At 47.2% G+C, this 18,724-nt stretch overlaps 1 protein-coding gene across 1 annotated transcript in view; it reads right to left on the bottom strand.

Moving 5' to 3' along the window:
- Positions 1-2,166: 2,166 nt before the first annotated feature.
- Positions 2,167-18,724, bottom strand: part of NEURL1 (neuralized E3 ubiquitin protein ligase 1) — a 90,128-nt gene continuing 73,570 nt past the window's right edge. Inside the window, exons 5-6 of the mRNA XM_062001346.1 lie at positions 6,281-6,427; positions 2,167-5,002 (exon numbers count right to left, since the gene is read on the bottom strand). Of these exons, the coding sequence (XP_061857330.1) occupies positions 4,761-5,002; positions 6,281-6,427 (389 nt within the window). The 3' untranslated portion in view covers positions 2,167-4,760. The remainder of the gene's footprint in view (positions 5,003-6,280; positions 6,428-18,724) is intronic.

The following is an 18,724-nucleotide window of genomic DNA, read 5'->3' as shown; positions in this document are numbered from 1 at the left end:
TCATGGGACCTTCCTCCATGCTGGTGTCTGGGTGGATGGGGTGTGAAGAGCCCTGTCGGGGCACCCCAGCTCTCTGAAGGATACCAGCATGGTCCTGGGCATTTTAAGACACAAACTTAGTGACAAGTGTGCCTGGGGGCTGTGCCCTCTTCCTGTGTGTAGAATGAACCATCCAGCTTAGGGCTGAAAGGGATCTTCTGGGCTGATGCAGCCACTATATGCTAAATGTGTCACCTTATATATTTTGTCTGAGAGCCACTACCAGAGTAAAATCAACCTCAGTGAGAAGTAGAGGGGAAGATGCTGCGAGTCGTGCCGGGGAGAGAGCAGCAGGTGGCGATGCTGGACCAGCTCTGCAGCTCCCAGACCACTCTCAGAGCATCCTCCCTCCTGCCTTCATCTTCCTCCTGTGCCTGCCAGCTCCGTGCGGCCCGTGGGTCTCCGGGGGTGGCCCAGCCTGAAGCAGAGCAGGGCTGCGGTGCGGGGATGCCTCGTCGCTGCAGATGCTTCACCAGGGCTGGTCTTGGTGGAGAACAGCTTGGGAGCGATGGTGAAATTGCAGATCTGGTGTGGATTTGGTGAGCTGATGGCGATGGCCTGGGGAAGGAGGGAGGGAGGGAGGGAGGGGGACACCAGTGATGCTCAGCAGCTGAGGATGCAAAGCTTGCTAGCTACTGCACATGGCAGCTGCAGGAGGGAATGAACAGACTGGAGGTGTCAAAGAGGGGAAACACAGGGAGGGGTACCTGACCTGGTCCTTCTTGCTGATGCCAGGGAGTTCAGCTCAGTGTTAGCACTTTGTTTATCCTAACACACGGCAGTGCTTGGGCTCAGTACATCTGGAAGGGGCTGTCACAGGTCAGCATCCCCAGTTTCTAGAGCAGTCTGTGCTGAGTAGCTCTATCCCTTGGTCCTGAGGGGATGAGGAGGCTTTCCATGGCTGGGCTTTCCAGAGGGCTTTCCAAACCTACTAGAGATCTTCCTGTCCTTCAGAAAGCAAGAGCTGGGCACAGCTCATGGAGTACAGCACAGGTGTGTGCAGGCTTGCCTTGTCCCAACAGCTAAAAGCTCCTGAGGATGCTGTTGGAGAAAATTGGGTTGTAGAAGTGGATTTGCTTTACCCAGCCTGAAAAGTTTTAGGCCACTGAGAAGCTGTTGAGTGAAACAGTTTCATCTGGAGAGGCTGAGAACACCTCTTCTGGGATGTCCTTTGGCTGATGGAGCACCCACACTGAGGGAAAAGATGCCAACTCAAATATGTCCTATGACAAGAGAGAGTGATCCAGCCAGTCTCTCATCTGCTCAATAATTAAGCAAAAGGGTTAGGAGGAAATCTCACACAGTTGTGTGGCAGGTGTGCTTCTGAGCAGATCCCTGCAGCAGAGGAGCTTTAGGTTTTGGGGGAACTGCCATTACTCTGGAGAATCCAAATCCCCTTTGTGTCCCTTGCTACATGCTGAGGAAGCATCTGCACCTTGCCTTAGCATCTCCCTTGACCAGACCATGGCTTGTCAGTGGGCCTTCTCAACATGTTGCTCAGTTCAGAGCTGGGATCCTCCTGTTAGGTGTGTGACCGTCACATCTCTGGACAGCTGGTTTGGGGACACTAGGCTATTTTGCTCCTGCTCTGCCTCACCTTCAGCCACCTTACCCAGCCCCTTCCAGGCCAAGCAGCATGGGTCCTGGGTTTCCTCACAGCATGCTTCCTCCTTCTTGTGCTGGTGAAGAGCTGCTTTTGTGGTTAGAGGCACTTAGGAGATACTGTGCAGACAAGGCAATGAGAGTAAAGAAGTTGTCACTGCCCTCTGGGGAAGATGTGAAGAGGCTCAGGAGTGCTGGGCTTAAGCTTGCAGGCAGAGGTTAGCCCTCTGTTATTTTTGTGGCTTCCTTTCTTCTTTACATGTGTATGGGGTCCATCAGGGGGCTATTTACTCTCCAGTTCTTAACACCCCCTCATCCTCAAGCACTGAAGGAAAGCCTGAGCTCTCTCCACCCAGCTGCCCCCCAGGGAAGAGGCTCTCATGCCACCACTGCTCTTACCTCAGCTTCTTGCCACTGTACTGCCCATTGTGTTTTGCCATGCTCGTGGAAGTGGTAAATACCAGTTGCCCATGCTGCTGCAGGATACCTAAATCAACTTTATTCACAATCACAGTTATCCAATTTTCCACAATGAGTTATTCTTCTCTTTAAACAGAACACAAAACATCTTAAAGTAAAGCAATGAAATGCAAAGGACACAAGAACACGGAGGTACGTGGGAACCTACACCAGTCAAACAAAACAAAAGGTTAGGATTGTTGTTACTGCTTTTGCTCTTTATTGTTGTTTTTTTTCTCCCTGGAGAGAGCCTTGCTCTTCTCCTCCCTCCTCACAACTGGAGGTCAGCTGATGCTGGGAGCAGGGTTTCAACCCCAATGTTTGAGCTCGGATGCTTGGGGGAGCTTTCAGCTTCTGCTAACTCCTAGAGTTTGGTCCACAGGAAAGCAAACACCGTTATATATTAAAACACTCTGAATTCAAAAGGTGAAAAGGGAGTTCACACCACTGCACTGGTAACCATGGATGGAGTTTCTTGAAAAATAAAAGGTACCCACTGGCTTGCCCTGGGCGGAGGGGAACTGGTCCCACTGGTGTGGTGAAGGCTCGGGAGGCTGCTTATTGCACGTTTCCCCACATCCACTGTTTCATCAACACCTTCCTTACCTCTTGGGTTCTTCCTCTCCAAAGTCTTTGCAATGGAGATTGTGTAACTACTGCAACAGGCTCCCTGTGTCTGATGGTCATGGCTGTGTCCTGGGGCCCGCTGGAGGCTGGCTGCATGCCTGTGGCCTGGCTCTGCTCCAGCCATGGCTGCTCTTACTTACCCCAGACTCATGCCAAACTTGCCTCTTCCCACCCCTCAGTGAGGGCATCTGGGCACAGGAGCCATGATGCTCTGGGGCTTTTGAGAGCTGGTCTGGAGCTCAGGGCAGGGCTGGGTCAGGGGTGTATGTGAGAGGTATGCAAAGAAACAACATAAATCCCTGTAACCAGAATATCAGAGTTCAAGTTAGCACTGCCCGCTGGGGCAGGCTGGGGGTAGCTGCACACCCCCTGCTAGGCTGCAGTGATGGTGGTGCCTTTGGAGAAAGGCTCTACCATGTGCTCTCCAGCCAGTAGCCTCGTTTTTCAGTTCCTTGAGAGAACAGGCTGAGGACATGCTTTCCAGGTGCTCTTGGGAGCAGCTTCTGCAAGTGCTCCTTCACCACCCACTGTCTGGGGGGCACGATGCCCACTGCAGCGAGTGCCTGTGGATATTAAATGCTTTTATCCCTCTGCCACGCTGCCCTGGCAGCGGCCACATGCTGAGGTGCAGGGAAAGGCTTGGCAGGAGGAGTGCAACTCCATGGCTTTCCTAAGCCTGGCCTGGTGGGCAATGTAGCAGGGCACTGCTGCTGTGCCCTGGCCTGCATCACCTCTCACGGCCCACACACAGTCTCTACCCTCTGTGCCTCCCTAGAAGGCGGCAGGATGAGGCTGGAGGGTGCTGCTGCCAGCAGCCCTGGCGCAGCAGCGTTTGTCAGGGCGAGCCGGGGCCACCATTACGGGTGCCAGCCATGAGGCCAGGAGGGAAGGGGATTGATCTACACAAACCAAAGCAAACCACACCCTGCAAGCTGGCTGGGTTTTTTTTTCCTTTTTTCCTAACACATGAGGCTGGCTGTGAAGGGCTGACTACCACCTGGCTGGTTTTGTTGTAAAGCACAGTGATAAAGTTACCAGTAAATGAAACCCATAGACATGTGGGTTTATACATTCTTCCCCAGTGGGCTTGGAGCTTTTTTTGTTTGGTTCTTTTTGTTTTCTCCCTTACATGTGCTGTCTGGAGAGCAGGGGGAGGAAAGCTGAGGGAGATATATCTTCCTCTCCTGCAGGCCCACGGAGGCAGAGATGCTGCTGAATCCCTTGTGCTGCGTGGAGACCTCATGCAAACCGGCGATGGTGGGGTGTGAGAGATGCTCCTCACACAACAGGATGGCGACAGGAGGTGGCTGGATGCTGCTGGGAGAGAGAGCAAGGCCAGGGCTGGTGTTGGCTGCCACATGTGCCACAAATGCCTCTGCCAAGAAACAGTGAGGGAGGAGCCAGCGACAGCCCTTAAGGCCCTGACACATGGCTGCTCTTCTGCCTGCAGACATGGGCTGGCTTTTGCTTCACAAATCCCAGGTCCTCTTCTGCAGTGGCCTCAGCCTTTCTGCTGGCAATGTGCTCACTGCATGTCCCTCCCTCGGTCAAATTTTGCCTCACACTGTCCTTTCTAAGGGGTTTCCTCTGGTCAGGTTGGTTGTATGCAGAAACATGTTACCTCTTTCTCTTCTGCTAAGCTCTTCTCTGCATGGGGGTTGTCTCTGGAAGGAGATGTGTAGCACTCAACTTTTTACTGCTTCCTGTCTCTGCTGAACACTGGAGACTCCTCCTGCTGGGCACGCTGTAGAAAAGGGATGATTGCACCAGCTGGGTTGGGTTTCTTAGAGATAAAATCCACAAGGGAGAGCAGTCCATCCCAACTTCCCTGACACACTGGAGTTCAGCCCCAGGGCTTGTTTGAAGGGTAGAAGAGCAGCATCTAAGCTTGTCTCATCTGTTCTTCATGGAAGAGGGGATCAGGATGATGGCGGATGATGGTTTTTTAATCTCTTGGGATGATTAATAGAGACCAAGACCTGTGTTGTTTCCTCCCCACCTGCCCAGTCCCCACCACAGCGTCTGCTGCTGCTCTAGGTGCTGCGATATGTTTTGATGATATCTTTGATGGCCCGTCTGCAAATGGGGCAGCAAGCGTTGGCCATCTTCTTGAGCTTCAGCCCACAGGAATAGCAGAGACACATGTGTCCACAGGAGTAAATGACTGTGTCTACCATGTTCTCATAGCAGATGGTGCATTCATCTCCCCAGGGCCCTGCGACGGAGGGGGAGATGGGGGACTCAGGCAAGCTGATCGGAGAGTTGGGAGCTGTGCCTGAAACACAAAGAACAGGGTCACTCATGCTGCTTAAAAGGCTTCCTGCCATCCCAGGGTAATTCCTCTACAGAGGGAGAAACCATGCCCTAGCAGAAATGGATGCTCCAGGATGAGGGGGTCCTTCCTGTGACTTGCTGAGTCCTGGTTCACATGCCAAGGCTCAGGGCAGCAGAGGAGCAGCTGGGATCTGCTGCCCACATAGAGCAACCCAAGAGACAGCTGTTCCCAGGCAGCAGGGACAAAGGACAGCTTCATGTTTTCAAACCACTGCCTAAGCATTAACAAAGGAGGAAAAATCAGGAGAGTCAAACTAAACCATTTGCTTTGAAAAGAGAGAGGCCAGGTGGCACTTGGTGGCAGCAGATCCCAAGACAAGCAGTGCTTCATCTGTAGGCACAATCCAGGAACTGGGAACACAATGCCTGGCTACACATCACCCATGAGGACTCCACAGGACACGGGTGGGGTGGTACCCACGTGGACAGCACCTAGCTCACAGCAGGCCATTGCTCCAAGATCTATGAGGGGCCAAAGGAATCATGCTCATGGCATGTAACGAGGCCTCACCAGTGAAGCCAGATGAGGTAGCAAGGTAATGAGAACACACTTTTCCCCCCCAAACCCATTAAAAGCTCTGAATGTTTGCTGTCACCAGTTATTGGACTTCAGACAGGTAGGTACCTGCAGTGAAAAGCACTCCTGGTTTGGACAACATGGACAAGGATTTGGTAAGTTCTATGTCCCACCATTGATGCCTTGGGATTGTGCAGGTGCCTGGGCTTTAAAAAACACTGCAGAACAGCCTGTCACTTTCTACTGCATGTACATTTATCCACATCTCAGTGGAATTCCTTGGCATATCAGAAATATCAATGATGCCTTTTTCTGAAGAGGGTAGTTAAGGTGTGTGGAGAGAGCAAAGGGGGAGCTGTAGCCGAACCCGTGGCTCCAGTGTAAGCTGGCACGCAACATGTCACTGCCACACGGCTCTCCAGAAGGAACTGTGCGTCACAGGGCCACGCACGGAACAGCAACGCTGCCGCCTCCCTTGGGACCTTTCATGATGAAAAGAGCTGGAGAAATACTGCTGTCTAGGCATCTGAGCAGCTTCTATGTAAAACAGGCTGAAAATAGCCTTTGCAGAGGCTCTCCCTTCCTCCCCCAGGGAACTGACGGGAGACTCTGTTGATCACTGTGGGTTTTAAAGTCCTGCTGGGAGATAAGTGTGAGGCAGTGGAGGGGGAGGCAGAGGAAAAGGGATCCCAGCACACTCACCACTGATAGAGCTGCAGAGGGGGCCGGAGCCACATGTAGACAGTATGGGGTCAGAGACGCCGCTGCAGAGGACGGTGGGGGAATTGGGGCTGGATGTGGGAGAGCTCGGTGTGGACAGGCCCAGCCGCTCGGCTAAGGTGGTAGAACCTGCAACCATGAGAAAAGAAAGCTACAGTTACTTCTAAAAGAGCAGAGCTGCTGAGGCACTGGGGATATGTGGCTGGGGGTGCAGCTCTCAGTGCTTGTCGAGATTTGTGTCTCATCGGCATGAAATCTAGGGAACAGCTAAAGGAAAAACATTCATATGCCTTTTTAAATGCTAGCAGCTGGCCCTGAAGAGACATCGAGCTCTCAGAAGCCCTGAAATTTGCTAGAGCTCCTTTAGCCATCATAACCCTTTGTTTCTGCCCTTAAACGTGTCTCAGGTCATTAGGTACAGTTACTTTCCTTATGATTTCACACTCATATGCACCCTCAGCACTACACCCAGTGACGGACTTGGAGCCTGCAGGAGGGTGGACTGGACAAATAGCACAAAAAGACACCACCTTGTCAAAGCACTCTTTGCTAAGCCAGTGCAAAACTGCATCATTCAGACTCTGACAAATTCATGCAAAGTCACTTCAAGGACTTGCCAGAGACAAACTCCAAGGTTTGGCAATAAGGAAAACAGCTCTGCACACTGTTCTGCCTTTTTTGTAAGGTAGCTTCTGCCAGAGGTAGGGATAAGTCATAAAGGAGATCTCTCCATCTGTTCAGGACTGTTTCCTCCACTCATTGCATATCTGGATGTGATGGCTCAAAGGATGCAGAACTCCTTCAAGTCCCTTCTAGGTGTCCCCAGCTCCACTGCCTCCTACTCTCACTGCCCACCACCACCTCTGTGTTAGCGTGCTGTCTGCCAGAAAAGCCAGCTCTGTCCCACAGCCTGCTTGGCACCCTCCCTCCATCTCAGTCTCTTTCTACTGCTGTTGCAACAACAAACACCTTAAAACCCTTTCCAGAAGGAAGGAAAGAAAAGGGAAATGCTTGAAAGTCTAGCTGCTGCAAAGGTTTTGTGGGGGAATCTCGTTGTTACCGATGGTCTGCGGTAAGACAGTGGCGAGACACAGCACACGTGCATGAAAGGACAAATGGGTTCCTGCTGGGAAGGACTAGTTTGCCTTTGGTTTTAAAGTTTCTAGTTCCCCAGCTGAGAAGACAACCAGGGTAACTCCAAATCAGAACTAACACGCTAAGACTTCTTCATGTTACCATATAAGGAGCCAAGAGACACAGAGGGCTTGGATCCGCAGTGTCCTCGATGAGTCGGAGGCTGCTCTCCAGAGAAAAAGCAGCAGGAGGAGGCCGGGAAAAGCCTGTCCTTCTGTTCCTATCTGCAGGGAGGCCACTGAGCCAAGGAGGACCAAACCTGGGACACAGGGACTCCAAATGCCAACTGTGGATCATGCAAACCAAGCAGCAGCACGGCAGCTGCTGATGCCAGCTTCTCCTGCCCTGTTTAGCAGAACAAGGATGAGCAGTATAGCACAGGGACTGAGGGGGAGGTCAGGTTTGGGTCAAAATCTGCTCCAAGGACTGCATACAGGAGAAAAAGCAATTAGCTTCAGCCTTCAGTCCTTCAAGTTTACGCCTCTTCAACCGAGGAGCACTTTGCTCCCAGGCACAATGTGAAGTTGGTAAGGCTTTGGGGGCTCTCACACTTGAGATACTGCAGAGAGGCACCTCCTTTATCGCACAGATGGGAGCTGAGGCTGGAGTTTAGCTCAGTAAATACACTGAGAGCATGATGCAGTCCCTAATGACAGCCACTGGCAACGGCCCTTCCTCTCCAATCTGACAGATGACCGTAGCAGAAACCTTGCCCTGTGGGTACCACACGCTGTAAACAGGCCCAGAGGGGGCACAGATTTCAGCTCGTTCACTGCACACAGAACAAATATGAACACTGAGCAGCTGAACAAGTTTTTCAAGCCTTCCCTCTTGTCCCTGCAGCCCGGAGACACGTTTTCCATTCGGCTGACACACAGCACATTGCATTTCTAACACCGACCCAGCCATTTCATTAAATGCAAAATAAAGACTATTAGGAGCATTTTTCTTCCTGAACTGATAGAAGAATTTGGAGGTACCCCAAGTGTCACAGAGTATGAGCTGATGAAGCACACTGGCCTTTCCACGGTGCAAGGAGAGCTTGTCAGTGCAGGAACTGCAGTCGTCTCTGGTTTTAGCTGCTCCAAGTCCCAAAACAGCCTTACTCAAGACTCAAGGGCCTGCTCACACCTTCCCAGCTCTTCCTCCTAACACAAGGCACAAGCTCTTGACTTTTCTCCAGCATTTAGAGCTTTGTTTAAAACAATCCAAGTTCCTTACCAGACAAGACACACTTCTCCCTTGGTGACAGCATAATCAACATAAGACACGTTACTCACACTGTTAATATATTGCTGGATGGTGTGCAGATACCATGACAAGGAGTACGGAATGAGATCATGTGCAGGGTGGAATGAGTGTGGCCAGCATGGCTTAACTAAAACCAGACACGTGTGCTCAAGGCCAAGCATGCTCACTGTGTGCACAGAGTTCCCACCAAGAGCTAGCTTTCAAAGCAGGACTTTAAAAAATTCATCCACTCTAAAGAAATCCATTTAAACAACGTTCTTCTGCTCTCTAGAGCCTCCAGATAAATTGTCTCTGCTGCTAACCGGTCTCGTGCTTGATCTCAGACATGCTGAACACACTGGAACCACCTTTAAATGGATTGTGATCAAGTCTATTTGCTGTTTTGTCTCTGCAAATTCCAATTTTTAGCAAACTCCAATGCAGAATGACTCTTTCTCTGCCCCTCTGTCATCACTCTGGGAGAGATGCAAATAAATGAACCTATATGTCCACCCACAGATGGAAAAAGAGTATTATATCTTCAGTAGAAGAGAGCATTACCATGGAATGTACAGACAACACTATGCCAGGAAAGGATGCTAGTATGCTAAAGGCTTGCAAGTCAAAATGGTCTTGCCAAGCTGGAAACAGGCTCAGAAATGGGAAACAGGATGGTATTCAATGGAAATAGGGTGGTATTCAATGGAAACAGGATGGTACTCAATGGAAATAGGATGGTATTCAATGGAAATAGGGTGGTATTCAATGGAAACAGGATGGTACTCAATGGAAACAGGATGGTATTCAATGGGAATCGGGTCGTATTCACTGTGGTCAAATGCAAAATGCAGCACTTGAGCAGAGATAATCAGCTACCCAAATACAGGACAGGGAAGTAGCCCATTCAATTAGAAATACAGCTGTCCTACACAAAAAGGCTTGGACATTGCTGGAGGGAAATAGATGATTGTAAATCAACAATGCCATCCTCATATGAAAAGGCTACACCAATCCAGGGTCATAGGAGGCTGGTTAAGGACTGGAACAAGAGCCTGGATGCACTGTGGTAACTCTGTCCCTGGAAATACTCAAAACTTGAGCAGGGTCTTGGGCTAGATTGGAAGTCAGCCCTGCTTTCAGCAGGAGGTTGGGTTAGATAATTCCCAGGAGTCTCTTTTGACCTGAAATATTGTATTATTCTATGATTGTTAGATGGCAACATCTTTCACAGGCTGCTAAGAGGAGAGGAGAAACAATCTGTTCTTTGTGAAAGTCCTGGATCAGACAAGAAAACAAGGGTTGAGACTCCTAAGGTATGATAGACATACATAATGTCTGGATAGTAAAGCATTGCAAAGCAATCAGGCTTCTCAGAGAGACTATGGCATCTCCATCATTAGAGCTGTTGAAGAACAGGAAGGTGAAGTAGGCAGTCTCTTGGGATCCCATCCAGCATTTATGATTTTTATGAGTAGTTATCTGTGTCCATAATTGCCCTTTTATAGAGCATCCTAACTGTGACCAAAATACAGCAGCTGTGGCTGTCAGAAATGCTTTTGGCTCTCTGTGTTTATTGCGGTGAACGGGGTGGTTTCCCAGAACATTTCAATGCACTCTCAGGGGATATTTCCTGAGGTTGTCCCAACTTTTAAGCATCTCTGTTAACTGCAGCTGTCAGGGGAGAGCTGAAGGATTTACACTGGTAAGAAGACCAGATACAAAGTCAATACTCCCTAAAAACACTGAAAAATTTCAATTAACTCTCCCCCTTAATGAATTTATTAAAAAAATACTATTTCTACATTTCTCATAACAAAGTGATTATGCTGACCTGCTTATTCCTGCACAGACCTCAGAGAGAGAAATGGAAAACAACCACAACAACAAAACCAGGTGGGAAGAGCAACGTGCTGTCTGCATTATCCTTCTGAATATGCTTAGAGACATTTCCTATGATGCAAGTAAATCCCCAGGGCATCTCTGGGGCCTACAGCTGGGAGGAGGTGCCACAAATCTATTCTGCAGTTATCCCAACCCATTGCTAGCAAGCAGTGTATTAATACTCCTGGAGTCAAACTGCACCTGAGACAGAGAGAAAAGTAGAATAATGCCAAAGAGCACGTTGCTTCCTCATTACTGTTGACTTTGGATCACTGAATGCTGGGAAACTGCCAGTTTAAGGTATTTGTAACACATTTATTAATCTGGTTTCTGTTCCTAAGAGAGGTGATAGAGGGACAGGGCCATTCCAGGGACTCAAGTAATAGTAACAGGCTGAATTCCATCAGATTATGAAAAACATCCATCAGCAAGTGAAAGGTACCCAGTAAGCCCTTGGGATCTGACCAGGTCATTCCTCATATTGTCCCAGTCTGGGGAGCAGTATTCATGTTCATAAGGAAGCTAAAGCAAGACTCAACCCATTTTACTAAATCTGTCTCCCTCTCTTATCCCTTTGCCCCTCATAATTAAATTCAACATTATATAGTGCCATTACACAATCCTAACCCAAAAGGCCTGCAAGCACAATGTTTCTGTCAGGGCACTGGGACCCTGCTTGTGCAAGTCTTGCAGAAGGCAGGGTCCCCAGGCTGAGAATGTCTGCTGCTTTGAAGTGGAAACACAGTGTCACGTAGTCTGAAGACTTTGAAGGTAGAACAGAAACAAATGAGTAGTACCCATGTTTGCTGGCTGCAAACAGGAATGAATATAATTATTTCTCCCTCCTAGAATGCTTTCTAGCAATGCCAACCACCATCTCAGATGTTTCACTCACCTTCTGCAACTTGCATCACCTGTCTAAGTTCTTAATGGCTATTTTATAAGCACTATAAAACTGATGCATAACGACTGGGTCTGCTCTGGGTTTTTTTCCCCTTTGAACCCAACCAACTTTGTCTTTATAGGCTTACAGGTTGCTGTCAGGAAATGGCCACCACTGTCTGACTCACAGCTCACAGTCAAGAGTATCATCTCCTTTTCAATGGGCTTTCTTTACCCATACCTATCTTAAGGACTATGCTAGGACCTTAACTAAACATTGGACCCAAAAGACTAAATAGGAGAGCCTCCTGCCATAGTTTCTAAGGAAGACTAAGTCTTATGCAACATACTGACTTGCCTATATGCCATCACATGGAACATATTGACAGCCCCTTCTCTAACATATTTGCTGCTTAAGTAGGGCAGCTAATAAAGATCAGGTAATTACCAACAGTAATCACATATTTTCAATGTTCCCTCAACACCCAGGCCCCAGAGCTTCCAGCACACTGTAGAAAAGATAAGAACAGCTGTTGAATCTGGCTGCAGCCTTCAACTGGCATATTTAAGGATGCTCAAGAGAGCTGTGCACTTCTCATACATTTTAGTCCAGTGAGAGCACTGGGCACCTGACAGTCATACTCATTTTGCTGCCTTTCAAAACTCCCTATTTGATTTCCCTTTGTTAGGAGCCAGATTTTTAAGCCTGTCAACTACCAAATTCCCCCATCTCAAAAGCTGCTCAATATCCATGCTCATATTTAACATTCATGATGTATCGGGGCCATCGATTTTGTTACCTAAATAGGATCAAGATTCTTGCCAAAATCTGGCATCATTGTATATGCAGACCTAAGGAAGTCTGTCCCAGGACAGGGGAGCTCCTGCAGTGTGAGTGCACCATGGTGTTACTTAGCCTGAATACTAGAGCAACTTAACCCTCTAAGAGTCACTTCTTTGTTTAACCTACTCTGCTACAGGTCTTTGGCTTTTTAGTGATCACTAGTATGTGAACACCCTTGATAAATAACCAGGTGCAAGACTGGTAGGACTGGGACCTCAGTTCTGGTTCTTAGTAAGTTTTTACTGAAAAATCTTCTACCTAAATCTTTTTTCTTTATTTTTTCCCCCGCTGATTGATGGAGCTTGTGTAGAACTTTGAATTTTTTCCTCTATTCATCCACCTGCTTCAGAAAAAGCTAGAGACATACTTTTAACTATTAGCGAATACAGACAGGTGGAATTACACAGCTCTTTCACATATAGCACAAGCACAAGCCCAAATTGAAGATGCAGTGGGGAACATGGAACAATACACTAAATGCATATTCTCTTGACCTTGCAATCCAGTGGCAAGTGAACTGAGATCTCCTGGGTTCCTTTCTCTGTCTTCTCCCAGAAAGACAAGGTTTCTGGTTTTGGATGTTCCCCAGGCAGATGTCAGACTACCCCTTCTCCCTTGACACTGACACCAGAAAGGCTGGTATTCCATCAGTGGCACATCCCCTAAAAGGTGGGTCTTACCAAGACAAGCTTTGTGAGAGCTAAATCCTTCCACATTTTAATTCAGTAACTGGTTTTCACTAATGCAAACGTTCCACCAGAGGCAGAGAGAGCTACAAACACCAAACACAGTTGCAGCAAGACAGCCTCAATGCTAAATGACAGCCCTCCTCCCAGCATGGTCTCTACTCCAAAGAGCAGCCATATACCTTTCTGCACATTACCACATTTCCTTGACTTCAGCCAAGGCTGCAGGAGAGCTGTTCTGTTCCCCAGGGCCAGCTCTTGCCCAACAGAGACTTTGGAATCCATCATGCTAAAACAAAGGAACAAAGCACCTGTTGCTGCCTGGGCACATGGTAGTTAAAGGTCAACAATAATGGTAGGGAAGGATGTAAGCTCATCCATCACTGCTGAATGCTGTAAAATACATGTATTTACACAGCCACTTATTATGTTCCCACGGTGATGGGAACAATACTGCATTGACCAGAAACCAGAGCTTCCTTCCCCTTGGGCTCAATGTTTTTTGGCCAACCATGGTCTCAGAGCCCAGCCTCTGTGCTGCAGCTCATCTCTGCCTCTCAGGTGACTGACATCAGTTGATGATCCATGGGGTTTTTTTTTGCATTCAAGTATTTCCTACAGGATTTAAAAACTGTTCTGAATAGAACAATATTACATTTTGTTCTTTGCAAGCCCATGAAACCATAAGGGATTTTGCATTATGTTACAGAAATGTCCAGAAATAGGTTAAAAAGCAGCCTGGCAGATTTTGCATGTAAACCCATAAGGCTTACATTTGCAGATGGGTGTCACTCTTCAGGGAAGTAAAAGTTAGACCCAAATTACATGGAGAACCAGTTCAGACTTTCACATGGATCAGAAAAGTTATGTACTTTGTGGCTTCCCTGGCACATTGCTGTCTGCTGTGTCCTGAAGGGCAGGAGGGCACCAGCATATCTGTTACTCTCCTGCAGTTGTATGCACACTCCAGCTAAGCAGGAGAAACACGAAGGCTCCAGGCACCATGGAAGTTTTTGATTCAGCAACTTCTAGAGCCCGAGCCCAATGTGCTGTCTGAATACTGAGAGCACACAGCAAACTCACAGGGTCTATTTTCTGACCTGAGCTCTTAGCACTTCATCTTGCAAAATCCTGAGGGCACAAACACCATGGAATGTACATCTAGCTGAACAGAAGTGAAAGAGCCTCTAATGGGCCTCCATCTCTCAACCTGAGAAATGCTAGACCCACAAAGCACCAAGACAGACGCTTAGATCACGAAGAGGTAAAAAAGAAGCTGATTAAGTAGCTGAACCACATGAAAAAGGAGTTGGAGCTTGCATCCTGTTCAAGAAAAACAACACAAAGCCCTCTAAAAGGTCACAGGTATTAATTACTCTGACTAAAACTGTTTCTGTTCATAAACAGCACCTTTTCCAGATTTCGAAAAAGCTGTTTGGCTCAGAGTATTTGGGAGACCACAGCAAAAGCAGTTCTGTGAGCAAAAGGAAAATCACTGCCTAACCCAGCACCTCCAAGCCTTGTGCTTCTCCAGGAGGCATCTGTATAAATAGGGTGGTGGATGCATACAGGGAACAAATACTCTCACTTTCCCTGGTCAGCACTGCTCTGTATTTCTGCTGGAGGAAAAGACACCTGACTAAGAAAGAAAATAAAGAGTTTAGTCTGCAACGCCACTCTCACAGTAGCCAGAAGATCTGCCACTAACTGACATGAGTTAGTGTTAATTCAAAGAACTGGCAGATCTTATCTGTCCTGACAGAGATGTTGCCTTTCAAAGAGGCTGGTGTCTGACCCCACACTCCATGCCTTCACTGTAGGCAGGCACAGGCATTATGAGATAAGGGAGATCTATACATCACTTCCTATGAACATCTCACTGCAGGCACGGACAGTTTATTATCCTAGTGATGATAATCATTGCTGTTCTTGTGGAGGAGAGCGTGAAGAGAACAAGACATTTGCAAGTCCCGTGGCTGTTGCTTAGAGAAGGTCTGAGCTTGCTTTACCCAGCCATCACCCAGATGCTGTGATACCTCAGTACACAGGCTAACACTCACAGAGTCACCCCTGGCAAGAGTCAGATGTGAGGAGATCTATAGTGGGATGGTACAAAGGTGCCACGAGCAGGTATTAACCCTGACATTGCTGACGCTGACCACAAGAGACAAGCATTTGGCTGCATCCAACTCTCCATGACCATGAAGTTTTCCAAGGCATAAGTTTTAAAGCAACTCGTTCTCTCTAACACAACAGCTTCTCTTTGTGCTAATTCTCCTTTAGAATAATGACTGTAAACCAGGATGTAAATGAAGAGCCTTGTGCAGTGCTAGAATCAGGCCCAGAAGTTACAGATACTGTCATGCTCTTGTGCAGCTCTTCAACAGCAATGCATACTTCACTTTCAATGAAAGATATAACCATAGTAGGGTTTATGAAGAGGCATCAATTAATACAAGTGGATTTTTTTCCAAGAGGCACTGAATATTAACTCTCTTCCTTCCCACCTCATCTCTAACACCATAAAACACATATAGCCTGCAGTGCACAGGAACTCCAGGCAGTTAAGTGCCACACACAGTACAGGTCTGTAAGATCCCAGTCAGCTCAATGAGGACACAACTGCACAAAATTTTAAAAACACAACATGGATGATAACTGGGGCACCTCTACTTGAGTGTGTGTTAGAGATGCATTACATGCATTTCCATGCAACAATGCTATGTATTTATCAGGCTTCTCCTGTGCTGTGTTTAACTCATCAGTTCCCACATGGCTGGAATGAACCAAGGTGAAGAAGGATCAGGTTCCCAAATGGGTAATGTACTGGCCACCTCTGAGATCAGAAATGAGAGTGTGTGATTTGCTGCTGCAAAGAACTATCTTCTGTCAAACGGGAGAAGCTTCTAAGTTCAGAGCTGGAGAACCAAGATCTCAGATTCTTCTCACCCATGTGAGATACTGTTCTAGAAGCTGTACCTACTGCCTGTGATATGGACAATGTGTGCAACAACTGTATACACCAACTATCACTTAAATATTTTGTACGCCTCCTGCAGTAATTGCATGTGCAAAGTATATAACTGCACTCCGAGTGGAGGAGTTTTTTGGAAGGGACAGACACTCAGCAGTGGGATGCTGGAGTCCTGGGACAGTCAAGGAATGAGCAGAGGCGAAGAAAATTGTTTACAAAGAAATGGACAAAAGCCTGGGAAGACAGTGGATGAGATGGGAATCGGCTCCCAAAAAGCCCTACAGATTCTTAGGAGGATCAGGCCAGACAAGTGCTGCAGCAGAAATCAGAGGAAAGAGGAGAAAGTCTCCCTCAGAGTTAATCTAGAGACAGTAGTTGCAGGAAATATATCAGCAAGATAAGCGAAGAATCCTGGGATACTGAGCAATAATCCTGGCTAGAAAGGAGAGGACAATCTTCAAGGCTCAGATATAGCCTGGGAATCACCAGTGGTCCATGGACAGCTGGTCACTCAACTGGGATGGAGCAAAAGTCCAAGCAAAATGGTAAACTTTGGGCAAATGTCTCCGAAGGAGGCAAAGTAACTTCCCTTGGTAAACTATTGCTCTGTGTCACTTAAGCAAGACACTACTCTGTTCACCCATGAAACTGTAGCTCTTTCCAGTTGGTTGTTGGTTCCTCAGGACAAGGTTTCTATTGTAACATGGACAACACTACCCAGTCTGCCAAGTCTGACCACCACTAAGATGGACACAGCTTTGAGTGGGTCTGCCTGTAATGGGATTGCTTGCAGTTTGCCTCTACACACTGGCACTGAGGCCACTCCAAATCACTTCAAGATCTTAAAGATCTTCAGTGTTGACCTAAAGAGTGCTTTGCCAGCGCCTTTTGTCCCACAGTACTCTGCTGAACTAGCTGCTGATTTGGTCCTTTGCTGATTGCTGTTGTCATAGATCCCAAGGAACCAAGGATTAATAGTTCTGTCTGCAAGGTCAGCTCACTCTTCCTCATGTCCCCCTAGTTTTGAGCCCATTGTCCAATTTCAAGAAAGTCTGAAAGAAAGATGGAAACCTCAGCAACAACTGATTTCTAAATATTTTGCAATGGGCAATTAAGTAGGAGTCCCAACTCATATGCCCCTGGTAAAGGAGGGCCCACACACTCTGCATCTACCCAGCATGGATATGAATGCTGACTTACCCACACCAAATGCTCGCTCCTGGGTTGTTTTTTTCAGGTGTACTGCTGGCTCTTGGCCACTGTTAGGAGACATCCAGAGAGCTGCATTATTGTGCAGCTGTTCTGGCAGGGATGGAGTTACTGAAGTGCATGGATCAAAAGGATAGAGATAACTTGGCAACTTGGCTTCATTAGTATGACTGTTGATGGAACACATTATTTTACTGCTCAAAAGAATTACTGGAAAGGATGAAATTCACAAGAAAAACCACACACATTAAAAAAACCCCACATAAACAAAAAACAAAATAAAGGAGATGAAGGAAGATATTTTACATGCTGGTGATTCACTCTTGAGACAAAAGAAAATGGAAGAATATCTCCAACCATATGGATCCCCAAACACTAAATATATAAACTCATTGCTGTGATAGCTCCTCCAGACATGAGTCATACATTTTAGAACCTTATGGGGTCATTCAATTCAGCTTCATAAATGAATTACACCACCAAAACCAGACCAACGTACCCAGACTGGCTCATTTCAACCTTTCAGAGCTGTCGATAAAACTGTGTGTGAGAAAAAGCTGAAAGCAGTAAATCAAATTTAATATGCTGGTTTTGTTGACTGTACAGGAATGGTGCCTGAAAAAATCTACCCCACGCCTGAACTAATGGAATTCCTAAAGGCTATGCAAAGACTGTTTCATTTCTACATGCCTAATGATCTGAGCTTCTGTTTCATTGTCTTTTTGTGCCTAACTCAGAGAATTTCTGAATTAAGACCAGTACTTTACACATAAAATATTTAGAAGGGCTTCTAATCCTGACAAAAAGATCTATTGCCTCCCTCAGTAGCTGGTTTCTGTAGCTAATTACCTTCACTTCTGTTTAATTTAAATTTGTGCCCCTTCACTTTCCAGCAGCTTGATATTTTTCATGCTATTATCTGCTACATTAAAGTGCCCTCCTCTTTTATTTATCTTCCCTCCATGCCGTCAAGTTGCCTTTTAACCTTTTATGTGCAACAAAATGACATCCTTCCACCTCCCACTACAGATGACTATAGCCTCTCACTGTGCTATGGTGGTGCTTGGGTTGTTTCTCCCTTTGCTGAGGTGACAGAAAGAAAAATAATGTTTCCAACCTCATCTTTATTTTCTGCTTTTCATTTCCCCTACAGCAAATATATTACCAGTATATGGTGCCAAATGGATAAGATGGAAACAGAAGTCAGAATTCTTTACTGTATCAAACCAACCCCACACTGCCCTCCTCTCTTGGAGCGTTCTTGTAAGACCAATCGCTTGAGTGGAGATGGTTGCCCCTGATATTTAGATTCATAAAGAAATGTCGTGTCCCCAACACTGTAGAACAACTGGAGTCAGCAACTACCAGCTTCTGTGGTAAAGCCACAAGCCAGGAGAGACCTGAGCTTGGTCCTGCTCTGGATCAAGACCGAATAACCCACCTCAGGCATGAAATGCAGTCTCCAGTGATCAATACACTGAGCTATGTTGTTCTTTAAGTCAAAAATCAACCTTTTCTAGATGCAAGAGTGGCATTGCTGCTCTCCACCTTCTCCATCCTCCAAACAAAACAGAAAAGCTTGAGTA

This window comes from Colius striatus, chromosome 8 (assembly GCF_028858725.1).
Source record: "Colius striatus isolate bColStr4 chromosome 8, bColStr4.1.hap1, whole genome shotgun sequence".
Classification (NCBI taxonomy): Eukaryota; Metazoa; Chordata; class Aves; order Coliiformes; family Coliidae; genus Colius; species Colius striatus.
The sequence above is the reverse complement of the archived record's forward strand: the minus strand, read 5'-3'. Positions and strand labels throughout refer to the sequence as shown.